Raw genomic sequence first — 25799 nt, 5'->3', positions numbered from 1 at the left:
TAATGAAGCTTGATGCCTTACTTGAACCAGGTAGGATCTACTTTGTGCTACCCTACTCAATCCTTCGGTTGAATGAGTCTTCGAAAGACTTGATGTGTCTTGCGCAGAAACTCACAAGCATAGCCAAGGCCCATCGGTCCAAGCCCAAGCCCAAGCCCACCCGTTTGGCTAGCTCACCGGAGAAAGGGTTGAGCCAGGGTTCGAACCCATGCCTTGATGACTCCTCAAGAGACTTAAGTCTTGCAAAGGAGTTCACAAGCATAGTGAGGGACCATCGGTCCAAGCCCAATCGCACCCTGTCGGGTAGCCCACAAGAGACAAGGTCGAGTCGGCGTTCAAACCCACGAAACAATGATCAACGCTCAAGAGACTTGATTCGTCTTGCGAATAAGCTGAGCAGCTTAGCTAAAGCCGCTTGGTCCAAGCCCAAGCCTAGGCCGAGGCCTACGCCTAGGCCCAGGCCGAGGCCTACCAATTTGGCTAACTCACAAGAGAGAGGATCGAGTCAGGGTTCGGAGAACCCTAGCACTACCGAAGAAAATAGTAATATCAATAGGTCGACCAAGATGTTGTCGTGGAAGCCACTTTTAGCTACAATTAGAGAGATATCCTTTAATCGAAGAGAGTCTGATTTATCCTTTAATCGAAGAGATTCTGATTTAAGAGATTAGTAGTTTGAGATTGATGTTTGGTTGGTTTGTAAAAATGTTTGATTGATTGTACGGTTTTTCTTCTATTGAAGAAAATTACAATGTTTTTTTTACTGTAGAATCTGCTTTAATATTTTTCAAGGAATTTTGAAAATCACACATGAAGGGCAACAATATTATTTGATGGTATTGTTACTGTTATCATAAGTAGCTCATATCAATTTAGTCCACAAGTTTCATTAATACTTGAACTATATGATAAATCAAACATGCAACTATAGTTTCTATTAATACTTGAACTAATGTTATCATTTGGGAAACTTTTTATCCCTTTTTCTATTGTCATTCCTCCTGTAATGCATAGGATTCACTAATTTACTACGAGTGAATCTTAACAAATCCAACTAAATAGTTATTTATAAGGCCATTCCAACTCACATCTTGACGTTTTTGTCCGTCAAGGCTTATTTTAACTGTTAACTTATTTAGGATAAACTAATTTTTTTTTTCTTGATAAGACAAAATATGTAATAATAAAAATCATCAATTGGACGTTTGTGAATCATATCATCACATGGGCCATTAAATAATGTGTTAATTTTCTCCTCACATGATTCAAATTGGCTTTAGGGATTTACATTATTTTATTACTTTGATAATTTTTTTGTGTCATTATTTATTTCAACTACGAAATAAATATAAAATTTTGTGTGAGATGTAAAAAATACGACGTCATGTCGTGTTCAAGATTCAACATGAAATAAACATGATATTAATATGTGTTTGTCGTGCTGTCGTTTTGTAAGATTAAATTCGAAATAAATAAATAAATAAATAAATAAATAAATAAATGTTTATTTTATTTTATCATTTTTCGTGTTTGTTGTGTTGGTCGTTTTTATCGTGTTTTTGATAGGGTTGTTTTCGTGTTAGTAAAACAAAACACGACATCATGCCGCGTTATGTTCATGTTATATAAAAATTGTCATGTCGTGTCGTGTCACTAAAAATGACACAGGTGTCTGATTTGCCACCCCTAATCGAACCATGAAGTAGATACAACTTCCTAAAATTTGTTATTGTTGCTATCTCCTCTATCATCAACCTACATTCAACCTCGATTCAACACAACCCGATCATTTAGACTGAGTTTCAACAGTTAGGTATTCCAGAATTATAGATCGGCATTCAGGCATCGCATACAACATGCAGCATGTCATATGCCTGCAACTGCTTCATGGATCTCTCCTTGGTCGGATAGATTCTTCTTTTTGATAATCTCTTTAAAAAGGAATTGGAATGACAATTATGTGTACATTCCAACACATCTCACTCATAAGGTTTTGACGATCACTTAGGTGCAGTGGCGAATCTATAACAAAATATCACGTGGTTCCCAAATTATGTGGAGCCGATAAAAAAAAAATCAACAACACTTGTGAGGGGTCGGGTCGGGTCGGATCGTGTACGATTTAATGAAACATAACTGAAAAAACCCATCAGGCACCACCAATTAAAATTTTAAAAAACCGATTAAAATATAATTGAAAAAACCGAACGATTTAATGAAAAACAAGTTGATTATTAGTGCATTGATACCTTATTGTTTGATAAAAACTATATATTATATTTAATCCTATATATTTAACAGCACAAATGCCCCATGTAACTTATTTTTTTCTTATTTTAAAATGGTTTTTTAAGACATTTAAAAAAAAACAAACTCAATGTAGGTCCTTTATTTTTTCTAAAGTGGTTCCTAATTTTTGTAGTATATATATTATAAATGAAATACAAATCTTAGGTAGGTCCTGGGACATACCTTCATACTTTTTAAATACGCCCCTGCTTAGGTGTTGTTTGTTTTTTCTAAAAAATCACTTCTGACCACTTATGTTGCGCCGCACAACACTTGGTCTTTCACAACTGTTTGTTTTTCAGAAGACTTCTAATTTAAAAACTGTTGCGCATGTGCTGCGTGGCGCAACATTTGACCCTCTGCTTCAAACCTCTTCACACTTTACTTTAACCTATTGCAGCAGTTTGCAGATGTTAAAAAACAAACATACTTTTTATTACATGCTACAACTGTTTGATCCCCTTCTTCGGGTTGCAGAGGTGGTCCGCAGACTTCAGACATTTTCGCTTTGAAAAAAAAAACGGCACCTTAGTGTGCACGGTTGTGACTTATTTTTGGGAGTAGTAATAAAAGTACCCCAACTCCGTGGACTCATGGAGTGTGGTTTCAGAATGGTGCGGGTTAGGTGGATTAACTACCAGAACCTGCTCCTAGTTTCTATCTATGTATGCTTCATAACTTGTACCTATATTGTTTTAATATTTGTATATTAGGAGTAAAAAAGATGAAGGTGAGAAGAGAGAGAAATTGATGTGACAACTATGTGACAAGAAGGTTGGGAGGGAATGACTTCAGAAATATATCATCACACGCACTAAGAACAAGGAAAAAAATTCAAAAATTCTCATCAATTTCGAAATTTTCGAACACTCTTTGCTAAGAATAAAAGCCCTTTGGAAATAATAATTTAGTTTGAAATTACCAAAAAAAAAAAACAATTTACGAAATTGCTTTATGTCAGAAAACAAATTCTTAAAATCTAAGTGACTTTGAAAATGCTAACACGAGTTCGAAAAAAGTTATTTTCAAAATTACTGTACGCCTTGTACTCGATTTCAAAAACCAACGGTCTTGTCTAGATTTTTAATTTCCAAATGTTATTCGAAATTTACAGGTCATCTTCAAAATATCTCATTTATGAAGAACCCTTTTGTCGAATTACGAATAAAGTTTTGGCAAACCATAGTCATATGTTGATATTTCCATAATGCGTCGTTGCAATGTAAGATATGTGTTTCTTTTATGGTTAACGAGGTAAATATCCATAATATCTTTAATGGAGCTAGGTTCAAATGTGTAGCACCTGGTTCCTGGTATGTAAATTTATCTAAGTATTTTGCATTTTTAGCCTTGGACTCGGCGAGTTGTAGGCCCGACTCGCCGAGTAAAGCCGGGACATGGAACACGTTTAAGTTGGCGACTCGGCGAGTCCATATTCTGGACTCGGCGAGTCCCCGCTGTCTGGTGAAACCCTAATTCCAAGGGTTTGCACCCTATTTAAAACCAACCTTATGCGCCCCAAGCTCGCCCCCATTCACCCTCAGAGCCCCCTATATCGTTCTAACATCGTTCCTTGTGAAATTGAAGTGCTTGGTGTGATTTCTTGAAGACTTTGAGAGAGAAAGGAGAGTAGATCAAGAGGAGAGGAAGGAGGCCAGGCATCTTGGTGTTATTTCAGAGATTTCCTTGAGGTATAACTCAGTTTCCCTCTGTTCTCATGCTTATAGTCCCTTAGAGCTCCATTAAAGTCCTTCTTGAGCCATTTCCAAGCTTGGGTATGAACTAGGGTCTGTGATAAGCCGATCAACCTTTAGATCTAGGCATGATTGAGCTCTAGGAGCTCGGATCCACTGCCTTTATGAAGCCATATTGCATGAAAGCCCTAGATCTACTCTTTTAGTGCATTTTGAGCCCTAAAACCTTCATTGGTGTTTATTTACACGTAAAGTTGGAAACTTTACGTGTTAATCAAGCCCTAGGAACCTAGATCTACGTATGGAATGAGCTAGATCCAAGCAAAATCGAGTATATATTAGTGGCATGTGGTCGACTCGGCGAGTCGTTCATCGGACTCGGCGAGTCGAGTCGTGAGTCCTCGAGTTTTCCCTTTTTCGTGTTGCTGAGTGGAGTCTTGAGTCATGGGGGGGTGACTCAGTGAGTCGGAAGCCAGACTCACTCATGGAGGAACTCGGCGAGTCAATGCCCTGACTCGGCGAGCCTCAAGAACAGACTCGACGAGTTGTTCATACGACTCGGCGAGTCTCAGCATAGAATGTTCTTCGGTTGAAGATGAACTCGACGAGTTGTTCATACAACTCGGCGAGTAGGATGAAGGACTAGTGGTCATCGGTTTAGAAGGAAACTCGTCGAGTCAATGCCTAACTCGACGAGTAGAGACGAGATTATGGTCAATCGAGTGGATAGGGACTCGGCGAGTTGGCAAGCCAACTCGGCGAGTCGGGTCAACTGGAAGTTGACTTTGATTTTGACTCTTGGTTTAGTTAGGGGTAAATGGTCATTTTACCCTGAGGGCGGTTAGCAGTATTTGACTGAGTGTTTTTGTGGGAATTATAGCCGGAGGATTTCCGGAGCAGCAGCAGCAGAAGTCAGTCAGTTCCCACGCAGATTAGCAGCCACTTTGAGGTGAGTTACCTTCCAGTAGCGGTGGGTCTACGGCCACAATGCCGGCCCACCAGTAGGAGTTGCATGATAGATGATTGTCTCTGTGATATTCATCTAGGGTTGTTACTACCTGTGATATGTTTATGTGCTAAAATGACATGATGTTATGTACTAGTGACTGTAGGGGGAGATAGTCCCCAGATTACCGGCCAATAGGGTCGAAGGGGCGGTCGTGCCCAGCCATGCTAGATAGATTATGTGATAAATGTGTTATGTGGTAGTAGTAAGGGGGTGAAATAGTCCCCAGTACCCGGTCGAGAGGACCGAAGGGGAGACCAGCACCCAGATATGCTAGTCAGTACCCGGTCGAGAGGACCGAAGGGGAGGCCAGCTCCCAGATATGCTAGACAGTACCCGGTCGAGAGGACCGAAGGGGAGACCAGCACCCAGATATGCTAGTCAGAACCCGGTCGAGAGGACCGAAGGGGAGGCCAGCTCCCAGATATGCTAGACAGTATCCGGTCGGGAGGACCGAAGGGGTAGGTCGGGCACCCAGATATGCCGGACAATATATGTATGTTATGTAACTGTATGGTAGGTGGTATGATGGGGGAACTCACTAAGCTTTGTGCTTACAGTTTATAGTTTTGTTTTCAGGTACCTCTTCGTCGAAGGGGAAAGAGCTGGCGCGGTAGCGGCACATCATACACACACATTGATTTCCGCATCATGAGTTATTCTGGGATTTGTACTCTGACATTATTATGTTTTTATAAAATGGTTTCCGGACACGCGACATTTTTATGAAATGATATGATCAGTGAATGTTTTATTTCTAATGTTTGCTAAGTATATGTTTCAAAAATGAAATTTTTTTTGGCTCGTATTTTTGGATGTTACAAAATGTGGATTGACATCTATTGTGCGGGCGTGTGGACAGTGCTATTCTCTGAGAATGACAAAGAAAATATGTTTTTTGATAATATAAATACGTTCAATCTTACATAACTATTGTCATTATCAAACATTCTCGTTAATTAAATCGTCTATAAGGTTATTATAGACTTTTTATTATTATTTTCATTATGTCAGAATGTTGTCAGAATGTTTATTGAGTCGTATTCAGTAAGAATGAAAATGAGTGAAAAACGATGTGTGAGAACAAAAATGAATAAGAATATGTGAGAATGCATGAAAATTATGATAATTGTGTGAGGTTGAATGTATTCGCATTACTAAACAACTTATTCTTTTAGTAATTCTCATAGAATAGTATTGTCCACACGTCCGCACAATCGTTGTCCATCCATATTATAACCTAGCTCATCTTTAATGAGACCATCTATTCAACACGTGACTCTAATTTATTTATACATCTATAATTTTGACATTTTCTTTGTATCTATCATTTTCTTTACCTTCATCTTCATTGTCAAAAAAAAAAGTACAAAATTAAATTTAAAAATTCCTTATTTGAAAGAAATACTGAGAGGGAAAAGAAATACTTCATTCTTTGTTTTTAACGTATTGTTTTCAGAAATTCATTAATAAGATTCAGATTTAATCCCTTCAATAGTTACGACACGATTCTGATGCTAATTATAAGAAGAAGAAAAAAAAATTAAAATATTGTTAATTTTACCATGTCCTCTTATTATAATAGATTCACATTAATCTAGGCATGAGCAAATGGACCGAACCGGCCGGAACCGGCACGACCCGGACCCGACCCGGGAACCGGCTTCGGCCAAAATCAAGAACCGAACCGGCCTGGCGGTTCTACCGGTTCCGGTTCCGGTTTTTGTCGGGTTTTCGATTTTGGAACCGGTCTGACTTGCGGGACTTGTAACTCATTCAATTTTTATTCAAATCAAACATTTTTATAATCTAAACTTAACTATAAAACCTAAACTACGTGTAGGAAAAAGATTCAGGTAAAAAAAACTTAAATTGAGTGAGTTATGCACATTTGAACAACAAAGTCATATTATGTTTAATTGCTGTAACATAAAAAAAATTTTAATTTGACACCCTTCCTTGCGGGGTTTGTAACTCATTCAATTTTTAACCAAATCAAGCGTTTTTATAGTCTAAACTTAACTACAAATCCTAATCTACATGTAGGAAAAAGATTCAGGTCAAAACAAGTTAAATTGAGTGAGTTATGCACATTTGAACAACAAAGTCAGATTACATTTAATTGCTGAAACTTTTTTTTTTTTTTTGATTTGATACCCTTCCTTTCGGGGGCTTGTAAGTCATTCAATTTTTAACATAATCAAGCGTTTTTATAGTCTAAACTTAACTACAAATCATAATCTACATGTAGGAAAAAGATTCAGGTCAAAAAAAAGTTAAATTGGGTGATTTATGCCACTTTCAAATTTTGAGTGAGTTATCCGGTCCGGTTCCGGGCCGGTTCCAACGACCGGTTCCAAAAATTGACGAAATTATAGTATCGGTCCTGGCCCGACCGGTTCCATCGGGTTCCGGTTCCGGGACCGGTTCCGCCCGGTTCCCCGGTCCATATGCTCATCCCTATATTAATCTATATGTTTATTTTCATAGTTTTTTGTGTATACCAATGGGAAGTTAAGTTAGTGATCAAAGATCATGGCACCTTTTCCTTGACAATTTTTTTTTTCAAGAATTCGAGGTTAGATCAAGAGTCCAGCCATACTACCTATGTATTCTTTTATAATATAAATATATAACGGATACTATAATAAAGTTTAAACTCATAATGTTGATTAAACCTGATTAAAAGAATATCTGTAAAGTGTAAAGTAATTATAACTCGTCGTGTAGTGGCTCTTTGCGTTGATCTTATCTTACGAATAATATTTATAACTTACTTGAAAAATCGAACCACTCTTCTTTAAGAAAATATAAAACTAATAATATTAACTACTCAATTGAGATTTTAATTATATGCCACACAGAGTCATGGACATTTAAGTAATGTCTTAAGAATAAATAAAACAAAAACATAACCAATAAAACATGTTGAGTAAAATCAACCACTAGAGTATGTTAATATGTTATAGTGATTACTAATATATTACATGTAAATATGAATTTTAGTAAATAGAAAAACAGATAATGTTAACATAAATAGAAATTACAATTAAACAAAAAATCCTACCACAAAAAAATCCATAAAGCCAGGTGGCGTGCCAGGTCACTTGTGACTGGACGACTGTATGTTGTGTCGCTTAAAAAACTCTCTAAATCCATATGCGTTCACATCATAGTTGTACTGAAAATAAAAAAATAAAATAAAATCTTATGAATTCAGTATCGCCATATATTAAACATGTGTGTATTTATTTATCTAGACATGTGGGTGTGGGTGTGGGTGTGAGTGTATATATAGGCCATGTGTACATGTAAACAAACACATATAGACATGTGTGTATATTATACACGAGAAAATATATCCATATATAAAATTAAAAATATAATTTAACAAAACAAGTTTAAAGAACTCACGGGTAAAACTTTGACAGAGTACTTTGTAACATTTGGATCAACACCCCTTGTTTGATTTGCCTACACCAAATGTAGGTAAAAATGTGACTTAATGCAAGAACAACAACTTAATATGATTTTTTGAACATCGCTTAATAAAAAATAGAAAACTTACTTGCTTCGGGCTATGAAACATTTCTATAAATGGATAATCCTTCTTTTGTCGTGTCATACAAAATCCAATATATTTTGGACATTCAACCTAATAATATTAATACCCCATCAAAAAACCAGAAAATCAAAAAGGTTATCTTTTTTTTTAAGACAATCTTGAAAGAGCCAACTTACTCGCATAAATTTAATTTCTCGATAAAACTCAGCAGCAGCTTCCTCCAATACCTTGTCAAGATGTTTTGTATAATTACTCCTGAAAATATTAAAAAAAATATTAATACAAACAGAATACAGAAAATAACAATCATAAAAGAAAAAAGAAAAAAAGGATAATATATTATATTAAATTACTTGATTGTGAATGCAACAACCACACGGTGACCTTGATGTAGAAGATGAACAAATTCACGCTCTCAAGTAAAATGAAGAACCCTTGATGGCCCAAGATCCTTTGGGTATCCAGTATAATACCTTTCAACATTATAATGGCAAAATGGTAATTACAATAAACAACTTACTTTTCAAGAAAGAGAGGCAAGAAAATAAAGAAGTTTAATATGATAATAACTGAAGACATACTTGCAGGTGGAACGAAGATTTAGCATCATGTGGTTAAAAATTGAGTGATCCTCCATCTATATCAGTAGCAGGAATTACAAATTACAAAGAAAAGAAAAGGCTTCAAAACAGTTCCTAATAACCTGAAAAATATCAAACACAACAATTGTAATTGTAGTTTAATGTATTACACTATGAGACAGAAAGTCGTAAATTATGAAATTCTTAAAATTTACTAAAACTGTTGAAACTTGAAAGGAAGATTTAAACCTTACTTATTGATAACAAAACTTTTAAAGGTCACCTTACTTATATAGCTGGTTTTATGACTTTATCCCGCTAAATTGATAATGTTCAATTTACATCCCACATTCTATGTATATAATTTAACTAGCATTTTATGTTTATTACATTCCCTTGTTCCTTACTATTTCTAGACTCCCAAACTTTATATCTACAGTGTCACAATTGCAGATTTGCAGGTTCCATTTGGCTTTTGTTTGCTACCTCTATGACCTTGGTGCCATCATCTGCTTTGCTTTCTGCATCTCTATCTCTATGATCCTAATGACACCATTTGAGTTTAAAAATGGCGTTCTATTAGCAATTAAACGTATATGTACTGTTTGTTAATATGTCAATGGTAATTTAACTTCTAATTCGACTTTAAACCGCTCCCAACCATTGTATACGGGCGCATAAAGAAAACCTAGCATCTTTATGTAGCAAATAAACAAAATTAGAATCAATCAGCACTCAGTAGTAAGTGCAAAATCTTAAATCCGCCTTTTATAAACCTAATTTTACTCCGTACACAAAACAAGATGTCGAGGGTCACTTTGTTTTAAACCCAGATTGATCATTCAAGCTGCAATGTAATGCAGAGAATTATTGATTTAAGAGTACACAAAGAGAAATAGAGAAGCATTCAAATATGTTAATCGATTCAGAAAGAGAGAAAAGATGGGTGCAATTAAACCTACCTGCAATCAATTCAAGCCGAAGGGAAGAGGTTGTTCTACGATTTTTATGTATTTTTGTAGCTATCAACGAACGGAGAGAAGGAGGAGCATGTGGGCTGTTTTATCTCCTTGCTTGTGTTTGTGTGATATCTTTTTGGGCTAGCAACAATTTACTTGTTGGGCTAGTATACAATTCCATGTTATGTGAACAAAATATGTAAAGTTATTAGTTTTATTAGGCTTATTTTTGTTCAATTAATTGCCATGGAGTAATTTTCATAGGATTTAGTTGACTTGGGTTAAGTTATAATAAAAATGTTGTTAATTTAATTATATTAGTTAAGTGGTAGTTGTTTGATGTTTAAATGTGTTTTTAGTATTAAATTGTTTAATGAAATTTGATCAATTGACGAATGTTTATTATTCGGCCAATAACAAATGCTCAAGATTAAATTAACTTTCACAAAGTAATTATATGTAACTAATGACTTTGAGGGGAGCTTTAATTGGAAAATCATTTAAACATGAGTATGTGGTTTCATGATTTCACTTATATATATATATATATATATATATATATATATATATATATATATATATATATATATATATATTGCATTTTTAACAAAACCATTGAATATAATATTTTTTAATTGCATGAACTACATAAATGTATGAATGAGTGATTTCAGAATGAATCATGAGACCGAAAGGTAATTGTTGATTTTGGATGTTGTTAGCAAATTTATTATCATTACATTTCTGTTAATTAAATAATTGCATTTGATGAATAATTGAACCCATAAAAATCAACTAAATTCTGTTATTTTATTGTTAAATCACAAATAGTGCTTTTGTTTCTTTAGTCACTTTGGTTTTTAGTTTTGTGTTACCAAATATCATTTTTTTTCTTTTAGAAATATCAATTGTGAAAGACCCTAACTTTCGTACTAAAGACATTGTCACTCCAAAACATGCTACATGCATATTCATAAAAACAATATTTTACATTGATAAAGTAATTACAAACTACTGGATACAAACCGACTATTACAATATGTTATATATTACACAACTACCCAGGTTACTATACTTTTATACACATATGATCCCTAAACACAAAAGTAATATTATAACTATTCTAAACCTTCCAACAGTATACGACTATACTGTTTACTTATCTCATGCAATTGTTAAACATTGAGAGGGGTAAGCGATGACGCTTAGTGAGTTCAATAATAGATACAATATAACGTTATGCCATATATATACTTCAATATGGCAGAAGCAAAGGGAACAATGAACAACAAAGGCATATGTGAATCATGCGACAATCTTTCCATATCAATCAATAAGACATAACAATTTCAATACTTGATATACATCAATAACACTTCGGCCCAAATGGCACAGAAGACATACACTTTCTGATTAAACATTTTGGTAGATTTCAAGATTTCAGCCCTGTCTAACCTTCTGCCAATGCCATAGAATAGAAGTTATTCTCTTACGAGACATGCTCTACATGGCCAGAGGCTACATACCAATATCACTGTGAATCTAAGTCCTTTCACTGATCACATGGCCAAAGGTACAACTTTGCTATCAAAATAGCGGAAATAATAACAAGAGATGATAACACGGAAAAGCACATAACACATATAACACATAATATACAATTGTTCCTATATATTGAACTCACCGTGAAATAACCGAAGGAATAAATGATATTTTGGGCAGCACTTCGGCTCTAAATATGACTTTCTGCGATGAAACCGGAGATTTTAGTTGAAAACCGGCCTTACACGCGCAGAGTTTCGACTTGAAAAAATATTAATACAAACAGAATACAGAAAATAACAACCATAAAAGAAAAAAGAAAAAAAGGATAATATATTATATTAAATTACTTGATTGTGAATGCAACAACCACACGGTGACCTTGATGTAGAAGATGAACAAATTCACGCTCTGAAGTAAAATGAAGAACCCTTGATGGCCCAAGATCCTTTGGGTATCCAGTATAATACCTTTCAACATTATAATGGCAAAATGGTAATTACAATAAACAACTTACTTTTCAAGAAAGAGAGGCAAGAAAATAAAGAAGTTTAATATGATAATATCTGAAGACATACTTGCAGGTGGAACGAAGATTTAGCATCATGTGGTTAAAAATTGAGTGATCCTCCATCTATATCAGTAGCAGGAATTACAAATTACAAATAAAAGAAAAGGCTTCAAAACAGTTTCTAATAACCTGAAAAATATCAAACACAACAATTGTAATTGTAGTTTAATGTATTACACTATGAGACAGAAAGTCGTAAATTATGAAATTCTTAAAATTTACAAAAATTGTTGAAACTTGAAAGGAAGATTTAAACCTTACTTATTGATAACAAAACTGTTAAAGGTCATCTTACTTATATAGCTGGTTTTATGACTTTATCTCGCTAAATTGATAATGTTCAATTTACATCCCACATTCTATGTATATAATTTAACTAGCATTTTATGTTTATTACATTCCCTTGTTCCTTACTATTTCTAGACTCCCAAACTTTATATCTACAGTGTCACAATTGCAGATTTGCAGGTTCCATTTGGCTTTTGTTTGCTACCTCTATGACCTTGGTGCCATCATCTGCTTTCTGCATCTCTATCTCTATGATCCTAATGACACCATTTGAGTTTAAAAATGGCGTTCTATTAGCAATTAAACGTATATGTACTGTTTGTTAATATGTCAATGGTAATTTAACTTCTAATTCGACTTTAAACCGCTCCCAACCATTGTATACGGGCGCATAAAGAAAACCTAGCATCTTTATGTAGCAAATAAACAAAATTAGAATCAATCAGCACTCAGTAGTAAGTGCAAAATCTTAAATCCGCCTTTTATTAACCTAATTTTACTCCGTAAACAAAACAAGATGTCGAGGGTCACTTTGTTTTAAACCCAGATTGATCATTCAAGCTGCAATGTAATGCAAAGAATTATTGATTTAAGAGTACACAAAGAGAAATAGAGAAGCATTCAAATATGTTAATCGATTCAGAAAGAGAGAAAAGATGGGTGCAATTAAACCTACCTGCAATCAATTCAAGCCGAAGGGAAGAGGTTGTTCTACGATTTTTATGTATTTTTGTAGCTATCAACGAACGGAGAGAAGGAGGAGCGTGTGGGCTGTTTTATCTCCTTGCTTGTGTTTGTGTGATATCTTTTTGGGCTAGCAACAATTTACTTGTTGGGCTAGTATACAATTCCCTGTTATGTGAACAAAATATGTAAAGTTATTAGTTTTATTGGACTTATTTTTGTTCAATTAATTGTTTTCATAGGATTTAGTTGACTTGGGTTAAGTTATAATAAAAATGTTTGTTAATTTAATTATATTAGTTAAGTGGTAGTTGTTTGATGTTTAAATGTGTTTTTAGTATTAAATTGTTTAATGAAATTTGATCAATTGACGAATGTTTATTATTCGGCCAATAACAAATGCTTAAGATTATATTAACTTTCAGAGAGTAATTATATGTAACTAATGACTTTGAGGGGAGCTTTAATTGGAAAATCATTTAAACATGAGTATGTGGTTTCATGATTTCACTTATATATATATATATATATATATATATATATATATATATATATATATATTGCATTTTTAACAAAACCATTGAATATAATATTTTTTAATTGCATGAACTACATAAATGTATGAATGAGTGATTTCAGAATGAATCATTAGACCGAAAGATAATTGTTGATTTTCGATGTTGTTAGCAAATTTATTATCATTACATTTCTGTTAATTAAATAATTGCATTTGATGAATAATTGAACCCATAAAAATGAACTAAATTCTGTTTTTTTATTGTTAAATCACAAATAGTGCTTTTGTTTCTTTAGTCACTTTGGTTTTTAGTTTTGTGTTACCAAATATCATTTTTTTTTCTTTTAGAAATATCAATTGTGAAAGACCCTAACTTTCGTACTAAAGACATTGTCACTCCAAAACATGCTACATGCATATTCATAAAAACAATATTTTACATTGATAAAGTGGTTACAAACTACTGGATACAAACCGACTATTACAATGTGTTATATATTACACAACTACCCAGGTTACTATACTTTTATACACATATGATCCCTAAATACAAAAGTAATATTATAACTATTCTAAACCTTCCAACAGTATACGACTATACTGTTTACTTATCTCCTGCAATTGTTAAACATTGAGAGGGGTAAGCGGTGACGCTTAGTGAGTTCAATAATAGATACAATATAACGTTATGCCATATATATACTTCAATATGGCAGAAGCAAAGGGAACAATGAACAACAAAGGCATATGTGAATCATGCGACAATCTTTCCATATCAATCAATAAGACATAACAATTTCAATACTTGATATACATCAATAACACTTCGGCCCAAATGGCACAGAAGACATACACTTTCTGATTAAACGTTTTGGTAGATTTCAGGATTTCAGCCCTGTCTAACCTTCTGCCAATGCCATAGAATAGAAGTCATTCTCTTACGAGACATGCTCTACATGGCCAGAGGCTACATACCAATATCACTGTGAATCTAAGTCCTTTCACTGATCACATGGCCAAAGGTACAGCTTTGCTATCAAAATAGCGGAAATAATAACAAGAGAAGATAACACGGAAAAGCACATAACACATATAACACATAATATACAATTGTTCCTATATATTGAACTCACCGTGAAATAACCGAAGGAATAAATGATATTTTGGGCAGCACTTCGGCTCTAAATATGACTTTCTGCGATGAAACCGGAGATTTTAGTTGAAAACCGGCCTTACACGCGCAGAGTTTCGACTTGAAAATATAATTTTCTTGGGAACTTCGGAGCGTCGGGACTTGCTTCGGATGTCGGGGATGATATCGGGACTTCGGAGGGTGTTAGAGGGGCTTGAGAGAGGCTAGAGAGTGAATGAGAGTGAAAATTTGTAACATAAACCCGGAGGGCTCGATTTCTATTTATAGGCTGAAAAATCGACTCTCACTTCGTGAACCATGTATGTTCATGTTGTGACTTTGATCCTGGTCATCCCCTAGGCTTGCCGTGTGTCTTCTAGGCTCGAAACACATCGTTCACTGAGTTCAGGTCGTGAATGCAGTCAAATTCTCGAAGTTTGTGCTCCGAACTTCAAAAATGCATATTTTTCGCATACGAGCTCCATTTTTGACGTTCTTTATATCCACGCGTAGGTGAGATTATGCTCTACATATTTCATTTTGACTCCGTCGGCTCATTTTGAATTTATTTTTAATATTATATTTTTAACGGGCCGAGACAGGAAAAGTCCGTTAAAATTTCATAACTTCTTCATCCGACGTCCGTTTTCGTCTGTCTTTTTACCGTTGTATTACTATTAACGAGACATTCGATTCTCGTTTAGGTTGTGTCGGCTAAAAATCACTCGATCTTTATTTCGAGTTTTTAGCTGTCTACTGTTATACCGAAACTTAGAAAAATCATAACTACCTCAGACGAAGTCAGATTTAGACGTTCTTTTTATGAAAGTTCTCGGTTTAACGAATACTACAACTTTAATTTAGATTATTAAGGCTAAAAAGTAGTTTATCGAAAACTCACTTTTTACGCTATACGGCGTCGTGCCGGTTCTGTCGCGAAACTTCGATTGGTCATAACTTCTTCGTTATATCTCAGATTTCGATGAGGTTTTCGTTTAAATGTTTCTAACGGGATTCTCTACAACTTTCAATAATAAAATTTTACTTATTTCAAATTTTATATTTTCGTTAAATTTCAATATTAGATTGGAATCTCATAAGACTTCCAATATTTTCCGAGTGATTCTAAACATAGTTTTACTTCATTTCTAATAAAAACTATATGTTAGAACTCAACGCTCAAATTATATATACTATTGTTTTGCTAAAAACTCGGTGAACAGTAACCTTTACCAAATCTCATTTCTGCCACATTTTTTTCATTCATTTGCTACTTTGGCCACACCGGTTCCACTCAACTTTTCCTTTTCATAAAAACGCCCCATTTTTCCTTTCCATCTTATCCTATGACCGCCTTCTTTAACCAATTAGACCGCCACCGCCTTTCACCTACGTTGAATCTTCTATATGCTTCCCCTACCCCTTAATCTCTCATCACCGCGGCAAAACTTGTGACGCCGACGACAACGTCATCGCCACCACCAGTCTCAGCCACCGCCTTCCTCCGACGTTCCCTCTCAGATGTAATCTATCTGATTCAGAAGGGAAGAACTAACCCTAATTTCCTATCTGTTTTTAATGTTGGAGTTGAATTCGATGACGTTGAAATGTCTATTGTTGCTAATCTGTTGGCTTTTCGATCGTTTCAAGGGAACAAAAAATCTATCTTTATTCCCAACAAGCTCTTCGCGTTCATCTCTCTCCATGCTCCCCCTCCTTCCAGTTTCTCCCCTTTCTCTGAGACTGTGCATCATCAGGTAACATTTTTATCAAACCCACTAGCGTTTTTTGTTGTGTTTTTGTGAAGTTTTACCTTGACTGCTGTAAATTAGGGGTTAAAAAGCCTGTCATTTGGAAATCAATCCGTTCAGACTGTTGGTTGCAGGTATTTCGTGATAATCAAGTTTTAGAAGAAAGAATAATGGACTCAAATGATTTGGAACGTGAAAGGGGAAGGGATACCGATTTTCGATTCCTCTATGTTGATGTGTGTTGACGGGAACAAAAAACAGGGAGGTCGGCCGCCGATGCACCACCGGAGAGGCTAATCGGAGGCTACCGGACAAAGGTGTAAGTTAAACTAATTTTCCTATTTCTAATTTTCCTAATTCTTCCTAAACCCACCGCTTCCACAATACCTCTCTTTCTTATCTTGCATCTGCGAATTCACCATGACGCATGCCATGTATCATCAATTTGGGAAACGGAAGACGTGGTGCTGTCGTTTCAATTTATGGGAGAAACATTATGGTATACCATCAACTACACGAATCCTAATTGCTTTTCAATTTCACTCGTATAGATGTGATTTTCTTTCGATTTGGGTTTGATTTAGAATTCCAATTTCACCACTTCTACAATTTGTTTTGGTCTTTGATTTGGTAACTGTTGCAGTATCGTTAGGTTCATGTGAATTCAGGATCAGAAAAAAGATTGTATGATGTGGTGCTGTCGTTGATGGATTTATTCTGCCTCCGTCGATGTTTTCTTCCAAACCTCCAGAAATCGCTTGCCAGCGTTCCACCGGTCCACAACCACATCAATTTATGGGAGAAGCATCAGGTATGCCACCAACTACACGAATCCTAATTGCTTTTCAATTTCACTCGTATAGGTGTGATTTTCTTTCGATTTGGGTTTGATTTAGATTTCCTATTTCACCACTTCTACAATTTGTTTCGGTCTTTGATTTGGTAATTGTTGCAGTATCATTAGGTTCATGTGAATGCAGGATTAGAAAAAAGACTGTATGATTAGAAATGAGAGAGCTTCCACAATACCACCACACTTCTCTCGCCATCGCCCATAACAAACACTAAGCCTTGGTAAGATACTTTAATAAGTTTATTTCTTTAAATTTTTTTCACTTTTGATCATATCTTTCTAACAACATCTGTGTGTAATTTCATAATTTCTCTGCCATTGTGAATTTAATATATGAATCTCCTCTTTGTATAAGCTTTCTTTGCCTAATTGAGACCAAAATACTAATTTCCTTTTAAATTTCTTTGCTTCAGTTATATCTTTATATAACGGTGTTATACACAAATTACATGTAGGTGATTTTTTTATCAGAATTTCTTCTTCGAAGTTTGTCTACGCCCTAACCTTCAAAACTAGTAAAGTATGTTTACTTTCTGTGGAACAAGAAGGATCAGAAGTGAAAAATGTTCCAGCTTCAGACAGTAAAGGTATGATGGAATGGAATCACAAGCAAATGGAATTAAAATGAATGGAATGGAATGGGTCATTACATTCCATTATAATGTTTGGTTGGATTTGCAGGTTTCCAATTTGATACAGAAGATGGAGATAGAATTATTTCTGGTTTTCTTGATGCCATAATTAGAATGCAAGGACGTGAAACAAAATCTTTCCCACTTACATTTCCAGATTCATGGAAACAAAAAGATCTACGTGGCCTTCCTTGTCAACTTACAGTAAGCCCCCTCCTCTTACAAACTTGCAAATGTATCACTAGGTTGAATGTAAAGAACTCTTCTATAGAGAATTACCAGAGATGAATGACTTCATTGCTGATAAGCTTCTTACTGGATGCACCAGTATCGATCAGGTTATAAACTTTGTCTATTAATCATGTTTTGACTTTTTACACAATTTGATTCGTGCTTTTGAGTAAATGTTGTTTACTTATGTTTTTTTGGTTAGGAAGTCATTGTTGGAGAGGTTTGTGGAACTTGAGCAAACAGCTAAAGATCAAGCAACAGATAATGCAATACCTGATCAGCTTCGAAAGGTCTTTAGACAGGGATAAAATGGTAATTTTCCATTGATTTAATGGATGCTCTGTGAAGTTATGCAATAAAGAATCGCTTTAGAGTTTAGATACCGCTTGTGCAACAAATGAAACATCTAGATGAAAATCGTACCTTTTGACAAACCACAGGGACTAAAGTTGTAATTTACCTTTTTTTCTTTTTTGTTTAATCAAAATAATTTATTAAAACTTGTGTCCAGATGATTCAAGTTGAAATCCCACAATCTTTGTTTGAAGAGCAAGGAAGACAGCTTTATGGAGCTAGACTATTACAAATACAGGTTTAGTAACAAATATATGTTACACATTTGATTAAATCTGAGACATTTTTATATAAAGTTTTTAATGAAATATTTAATTTTTTAGGAAAACATGAAACTAAATGAAGAACAGTTGACAATGCGCATCAGTTTTATCCCCTGCTCAACACGAAGGGATAGGGTAAGGGGATAAATTCCAACTCTTAAACCCCTTTTGCTCTTTTCTTGTGTTTAACATATTTTCCTTCATAAGTAATAATATATTTGTTTGTTTATATTCCAAAAAATGTACAGATCAAGGTTTATCATCATGGGGCTGGAATTTGAGTGGTCAACATTCTACATATCATGGATTGTTCTTTTGTTAGTTGGTGAATATTGGGAAGGAAAGGGCACAAGTCAGCCTTCTTTTAACATGGACAGTAAGTTTAGTTCTCCTTCTTCAACTCACTGCTATTTTGAGCATTTTTCCACATCGGTTTCTTGAATATTTATGTGTTTTGTTTTTACTTTTTACTTTACAGAACTCAATTGGAGGTGTTTCACAAAAAATAAAATGACTCAGCGCCAACGGGCGCGCATGATTCCCATCTAGTTCATATAATATTTCATTATATTTTTCACTTTTAAAATTACATAACACGATAAATGAACGTGTATGTTACAAATTGCTTGTTAAAATTTTCTGATTTTAGTTTTAAACACAATTAATTTTCATTAGTTTAATCAACCCAAATCATTTTTAACTAACAACTACCTATTAATTTTCTTTTAGGATAGAATAGTCCATATGGGTATAATATTTGGTTTTACAACTATATTACTTTTATTATGACATCGTATACTTATAAATACAAATTTTCATCAACATCGTCACATCAAAAGGAATTTTGCTTAAAAAAAGGTAATTTGATACATCTACAATGAAGCAAATAACTTTATGTTGGAAATCCGAATCATATAGCTATTATACCAACCCCAAAGCTTTTAGATCAAGAATAATACATAAATTCTACTACATGAAATACAAATCATTACATCTACTAAATGAAATACAAATATTACAACATCACTACACTAAACTTAATCATTATAACTCTAATAAAACACATCAAAATGACACTAGACAAAGTTGAGCTACTCAACCTCTCCTAGAAAATCCGTCAGACTCAACTCGATTACACCACAAATCCCCAAATTTCACAATTACGGTTTCACCTCCACTAATGCACAACCGAAGAAGCATAAAGTACAACCAATGTTGCATTCAAGCCATAATTGCGAGAAATGGCTCCGGCAAAACTTAACAACATCGTAATTCCAACTTTTTTTACAAACAATACAGCACAAACTACCGATCATAACCCATGGCCACAACGGGAATCCGGACCTTATGCCCTCGGTTTCCTTTCAACAAAACCTGCCCGAAACTGTAGGTCTCGGTGACCGACCGGACGGTTAGAGTAACCGTGAACTTACGGGTTGCACCCGGTTTGAGGGTCATGGCTCGAGGGCTTGTTTCAATGGCTACGGCTGGTGACATTCTAGCCGTGATTGTGTATGTCTCTTCTTCATCAACATTTGTGACTGTTCGTGTTACGGATTGAGTTCTTACGAGATGGGAAACAGCAATTGAGGGTGAGTTTAGATTGTACGGGTGGCCGAGTGTGTAGTTGCATGGCTGGTGTGTGTAGTTTTGGATTTCGTGTGAGTCGAGTCCGGGTGTCGTGCATAAGAACCCTAGATAATCTTGATAACCTTCAAGAAACAAAACCTTAACAAAACCTTTTAACATTGGAATATGGAATTCAAGTATTCGAATTTCTGAACTAACCATATTTGTGAAAATGCTAAAAAAACACTATCGTTTTCAATGCCGATCAAATACGCTTTCTAAGGCTATTTTTGCACAGAAGAACGGATATCGAGAGCGACTCCATGTCCTTCCTTGTTCCACCTTTTTGGATGAGACAAAAATTTGCAATTTTTGTCTCATTGACATCTGTCTTAGTCTTAGTCCAAGTCCAATGCAAGCTAAACGCAGTATATAATTGGCATGTCTTATTTTGTGCAAGAAATGGGCCTTAGGCCCATTTGTTATACAGTACAGTATATGACAGAACAAGGTGTACTGCGTTTGACTTACATTGGACTAAGACTAAGACAGATGTCAATGAGACAAAAAATTGCAAATTTAATTATATGCCACACAGAGTCATGGACATTTAAGTAATGTCTTAAGAATAAATAAAACAAAAACATAACCAATAAAACATGTTGAGTAAAATCGACCACTAGAGTATGTTAATATGTTATAGTGATTACTAATATATTACATGTAAATATGAATTTTAGTAAATAGAAAAACAGATAATGTTAATATGTGACTGGACGACTGTATGTTGTGTCGCTTAAAAAATCCATAAAGCCTACCACCCCTTGTTTAACAAAACTTTGACAGAGTACTTTGTAACATTTGGATCAACACCCCTTGTTTGATTTGCCTACACCAAATGTAGGTAAAAATGTGACTTAATGCAAGAACAACAACTTATGTTAACATGTGACTGGACGACACAACATAAATAGAAATTACAATTAAACATAAAATCCTACCACAAAAAAATCCATAAAGCCAGGTGGCGTGCCAGGTCACTTGTGACTGGACGACTGTATGTTGTGTCGCTTAAAAAACTCTCTAAATCCATATGCGCTCACATCATAGTTGTACTGAAAATAAAAAAATAAAATAAAATCTTATGAATTCAGTATCGCCATATATTAAACATGTGTGTATTTATTTATCTAGACATGTGGGTGTGGGTGTGGGTGTGGGTGTATATATAGGCCATGTGTACATGTAAACAAACACATATAGACATGTGTGTATATTATACACGAGAAAATATATCCATATATAAAATTAAAAATATAATTTAACAAAACAAGTTTAAAGAACTCACGGGTAAAACTTTGACAGAGTACTTTGTAACATTTGGATCAACACCCCTTGTTTGATTTGCCTACACCAAATGTAGGTAAAAATGTGACTTAATGCAAGAACAACAACTTAATATGATTTTTTGAACATCGCTTAATAAAAAATAGAAAACTTACTTGCTCCGGGCTATGAAACATTTCTATAAATGGATAATCCTTCTTTTGACGTGTCATACAAAATCCAATATATTTTGGACATTCAACCTAATAATATTAATACCCCATCAAAAAACCAGAAAATCAAAAAGGTTATCTTTTTTTTTTAAGACAATCTTGAAAGAGCCAACTTACTCGCATAAATTTAATTTCTGGATAAAACTCAGCAGCAGCTTCCTCCAATACCTTGTCAAGATGTTTTGTATAATTACTCCTGAAAATATTAAAAAAAATATTAATACAAACAAAATACAGAAAATAACAACCATAAAAGAAAAAAAAAAAAGGATAATATATTATATTAAATTACTTGATTGTGAATGCAACAACCACACGGTGACCTTGATGTAGAAGATGAACAAATTCACGTTCTGAAGTAAAATGAAGAACCCTTGATGGCCCAAGATCCTTTGGGTATCCAGTATAATACCTTTCAACATTATAATGGCAAAATGGTAATTACAATAAACAACTTACTTTTCAAGAAAGAGAGGCAAGAAAATAAAGAAGTTTAATATTATAATAACTGAAGACATACTTGCAGGTGGAACGAAGATTTAGCATCATGTGGTTAAAAATTGAGTGATCCTCCATCTATATCAGTAGCAGGAATTACAAATTACAAAGAAAAGAAAAGGCTTCAAAACAGTTCCTAATAACCTGAAAAATATCAAACACAACAATTGTAATTATAGTTTAATGTATTACACTATGAGACAGAAAGTCGTAAATTATGAAATTCTTAAAATTTACTAAAACTGTTGAAACTTGAAAGGAAGATTTAAACCTTACTTATTGATAACAAAACTGTTAAAGGTCATCTTACTTATATAGCTGGTTTTATGACTTTATCCCGCTAAATTGATAATGTTCAATTTACATCCCACATTCTATGTATATAATTTAACTAGCATTTTATGTTTATTACATTCCCTTGTTCCTTACTATTTCTAGACTCCCAAACTTTATATCTACAGTGTCACAATTGCAGATTTGCAGGTTCCATTTGGCTTTTGTTTGCTACCTCTATGACCTTGGTGCCATCATCTGCTTTGCTTTCTGCATCTCTATCTCTATGATCCTAATGACACCATTTGAGTTTAAAAATGGCGTTCTATTAGCAATTAAACGTATATGTACTGTTTGTTAATATGTCAATGGTAATTTAACTTCTAATTCGACTTTAAACCGCTCCCAACCATTGTATACGGGCGCAGGGCCGGCCCCGAGAATTTGAAGGCCCTGTGCCATTTAATAAAAAATAGGCCCTAAAACTAAAAAAATCTAAAATTTAAACAAAATTGGAAAACCTCCTTCCTGCAAAATATAGAAATAATAGGAATAGTCAACATTGCAATTTAAATAATAGTTTTTGAAAATAAGTAGATCATAGATAGTCTTTATTATCTTCAAATTGGAAAAACTATTTCTACAACTACAAATAAAATAGGAATAGTCACAAAATAGTCGAGATTACTTTACAGGTAACAGATATAAAAGCAAACAACATATATCACTTCTAATTTTCAAAGTCAGAAACTTCTAAACCTCAAAGCTGGATGAAAAGTCAACAGATTGTTGCTTCAACACTTCTAAATTCAAGAAAATATGAATTAGAAAGAATGAAAAAAAAGATTTACTTCTAAATGATATCATATGTATAATACCTTTTGATTTTCAACCCTTCAAGAAAATCTGAAATCATAAACTCTAAAACTCAAACTGGATTAGAATTCAACATGACAACATATTTGCTTCAATGCTTCGAAATTGGAGAAGATATAAACCAGAAAGAATGAAAAAAAAAACTGATTACTTCCAAACAACATCAGATATATAACATATAGATAAAAAAAATTCTATATTACCTTCTGATTTTCGTCCCTATACCCCATCCCGACATCTGACATTCGAAACCTTACTCCTAATTTCAATTTGCTTCAAATTTTCGAAGCCTCACAGCCCCCACTCCTGTTTGTGATTCACTGATTTTTAAAATTCATGAAAAATGAAGTAAGAAGAAAGATGTATGAGTTGAAAGCTTATGATTGAGTGATCAACTTCTGATTTTCGAGGATTATGGGTTTTATTTTGAATGATTTCTTCTAGATTTAAAAAAATAAGAACTAATAAAATGTTTCTGCTACCAATCGTTTGTTTCCCATGCCAAAATCGTAATAACTATCAACACGAACCAGAACGTCGATTCCTTTTCCCAAAGAACTTCTGATTCGCGCTCCTTTGTTTTCTGATTCCAGCGTCGTATCCTTTCTCGGCCGATGCATCATACATTCTGTAACCTAATTGGCGAACAAAAGCAAATAAAAAAATCTGAATAATTTTTGGGCCCTTGATTGCAGTGGGCCCTTGATTGCAGTGGGCCTGTTCATAAGCACCTCTTCAACACCCCTTGGGCCGGCCTGTACGGGCGCATAAAGAAAACCTAGCATCTTTATAATCACTAAAAGTAATTTGTATTGAATATTATCAATAAACGTGATACAAGGGATATATATATATATAAATAGAATAATTACACTCTAAACCCTAAACTAAAGCCAACTGTCTAATATTCCCCCGCAAGCTAAGGCCGGGTAAGGACTTGTAGCTTGGATCGTAACCCCTCAAATCTTTGTGAAGACAATGGCTTAGTGAAGATATCTGCAATCTGATCATCAGTAGAGATAAACTGAACTAAGAGCTTCTTTGCAGCAACTTTTTCTCGGACAAAGTGAAAATCAATTTCAACATGCTTTGTGCGAGCATGGAACACAGGATTAGCTGATAGATAAGTAGCACCTAGATTATCACACCATAAGATTGGTGCTTTAGTGACCGGAATGTGTAACTCTCTTAGCAACTTTTCAAGCCAGGTAACCTCAGCAACAGTATCAGCCAAAGCTTTGTATTCAGCCTCAGTGGAAGACCGGGAGACAATCTTCTGTTTTCTTGCTGACCATGATACTAAATTCGAACCAAGATATATAGCATATCCCGCGGTGGCCCGACGGTCATCCAAGCAACCAGCCCAATCAGCATCAGAGAAGGCAGTAACCAGAGGAGATTTGGCATCTCCATACGCATGAATAGTGGTGTCATGGGAGGGTGTGAGACGTAGACCAAAATTGCTAGTGCCTTTAAGATATCGAAGAATCCGTTTAACAGCATACCAATGGTTGTTAGTTGGAGAGTGCATAAACTGACAGACTTTGTTGACTGCATAGGTAATGTCGGGTCGGGATAGGGTGACATATTGTAGGGCTCCAACAATCTGACGGTATCGAATAGGGTTCTCAAATAGAGGACTATCACCAAGGGATAGAGAGACACCCGTGGGGAGAGGGGTAGGAGTTGGTTTGGATTATGTGAGACCCGCATGATTTAAGATGTCAAGTATATACTGTTGTTGAGATAAAAAAAAGACTATTACCATGATAAGCAACCTTAACACTAAGAAAGTATGAGAGTGTCCCCATGTCTTGAAGAGCAAATGTCTGACGAAGGCTATTGACAATGTGATTAATAACACCGGGATTGTTACCTGTAAGGATGATATCATCAACGTAAACCAACATATAAATGTATGTACCCTTAGCCGAGAGTATAAAGAGAGAGGGGTCGGTGTGGGACCCTTTGAAGCCGAGTGCATGAAGTGCCCGGGATAGATGGTGAAACCAAGCGCGTGGGGCCTGCTTAAGGCCATACAAGGACTTATGAAGTAAGCATACGTGATGAGGTTTCTTAGAATCAACAAAACCAGGAGGTTGGCGCAAGTAC

The 25799-nt window shown here is 34.8% G+C and overlaps 2 protein-coding genes and 1 pseudogene across 13 annotated transcripts; all 3 read right to left on the bottom strand.

Annotated features, from left to right (window-relative positions):
- Window positions 1-8032: 8032 nt before the first annotated feature.
- LOC145125543 (uncharacterized) lies at window positions 8033-12325 on the bottom strand. Its single transcript, XM_079060987.1, has 6 exons — window positions 12215-12325; window positions 11987-12106; window positions 8731-8809; window positions 8558-8644; window positions 8404-8463; window positions 8033-8170 (listed from the first exon to the last, which is right to left on the bottom strand). The coding sequence occupies exons 1-6, from the start codon at window positions 12268-12270 to the stop codon at window positions 8093-8095; spliced, it is 480 nt and encodes a 159-aa protein (XP_078917113.1). The 5' UTR covers window positions 12271-12325; the 3' UTR covers window positions 8033-8092.
- A 7892-nt stretch (window positions 12326-20217) lies between these two features.
- On the bottom strand, window positions 20218-20703 carry LOC145127076 (subtilisin-like protease SBT2.6 pseudogene; annotated as a pseudogene).
- Window positions 20704-21084: 381 nt separating this feature from the next.
- On the bottom strand, window positions 21085-24347 carry LOC145124693 (uncharacterized). 12 transcript variants are annotated; one of them, XM_079060131.1, is made up of 11 exons: window positions 24218-24347; window positions 23891-24007; window positions 23690-23784; window positions 23571-23614; window positions 22561-22682; window positions 22333-22452; window positions 22158-22236; window positions 21984-22070; window positions 21830-21889; window positions 21483-21596; window positions 21085-21370 (listed from the first exon to the last, which is right to left on the bottom strand). In XM_079060131.1, exons 5-10 carry the CDS (start codon window positions 22614-22616, stop codon window positions 21519-21521), a joined length of 480 nt encoding a protein of 159 aa, XP_078916257.1. In that variant the 5' UTR covers window positions 22617-22682; window positions 23571-23614; window positions 23690-23784; window positions 23891-24007; window positions 24218-24347; the 3' UTR covers window positions 21085-21370; window positions 21483-21518. The 12 variants fall into 12 exon arrangements, with proteins under 12 accessions (XP_078916257.1, XP_078916255.1, XP_078916258.1 ...); XM_079060129.1 differs by lacking the exon at window positions 23571-23614; XM_079060132.1 differs by lacking the exon at window positions 23571-23614 and having other exon boundaries at window positions 23690-23744.
- Window positions 24348-25799: the final 1452 nt, after the last annotated feature.

This window comes from Lactuca virosa, chromosome 7, assembly GCF_052849685.1.
Source record: "Lactuca virosa cultivar CGN04683 chromosome 7, Lactuca_virosa_CGN04683_v6, whole genome shotgun sequence".
In the NCBI taxonomy this organism is placed as follows: Eukaryota; Viridiplantae; Streptophyta; class Magnoliopsida; order Asterales; family Asteraceae; genus Lactuca; species Lactuca virosa.
The sequence above is the reverse complement of the archived record's forward strand: the minus strand, read 5'-3'. Positions and strand labels throughout refer to the sequence as shown.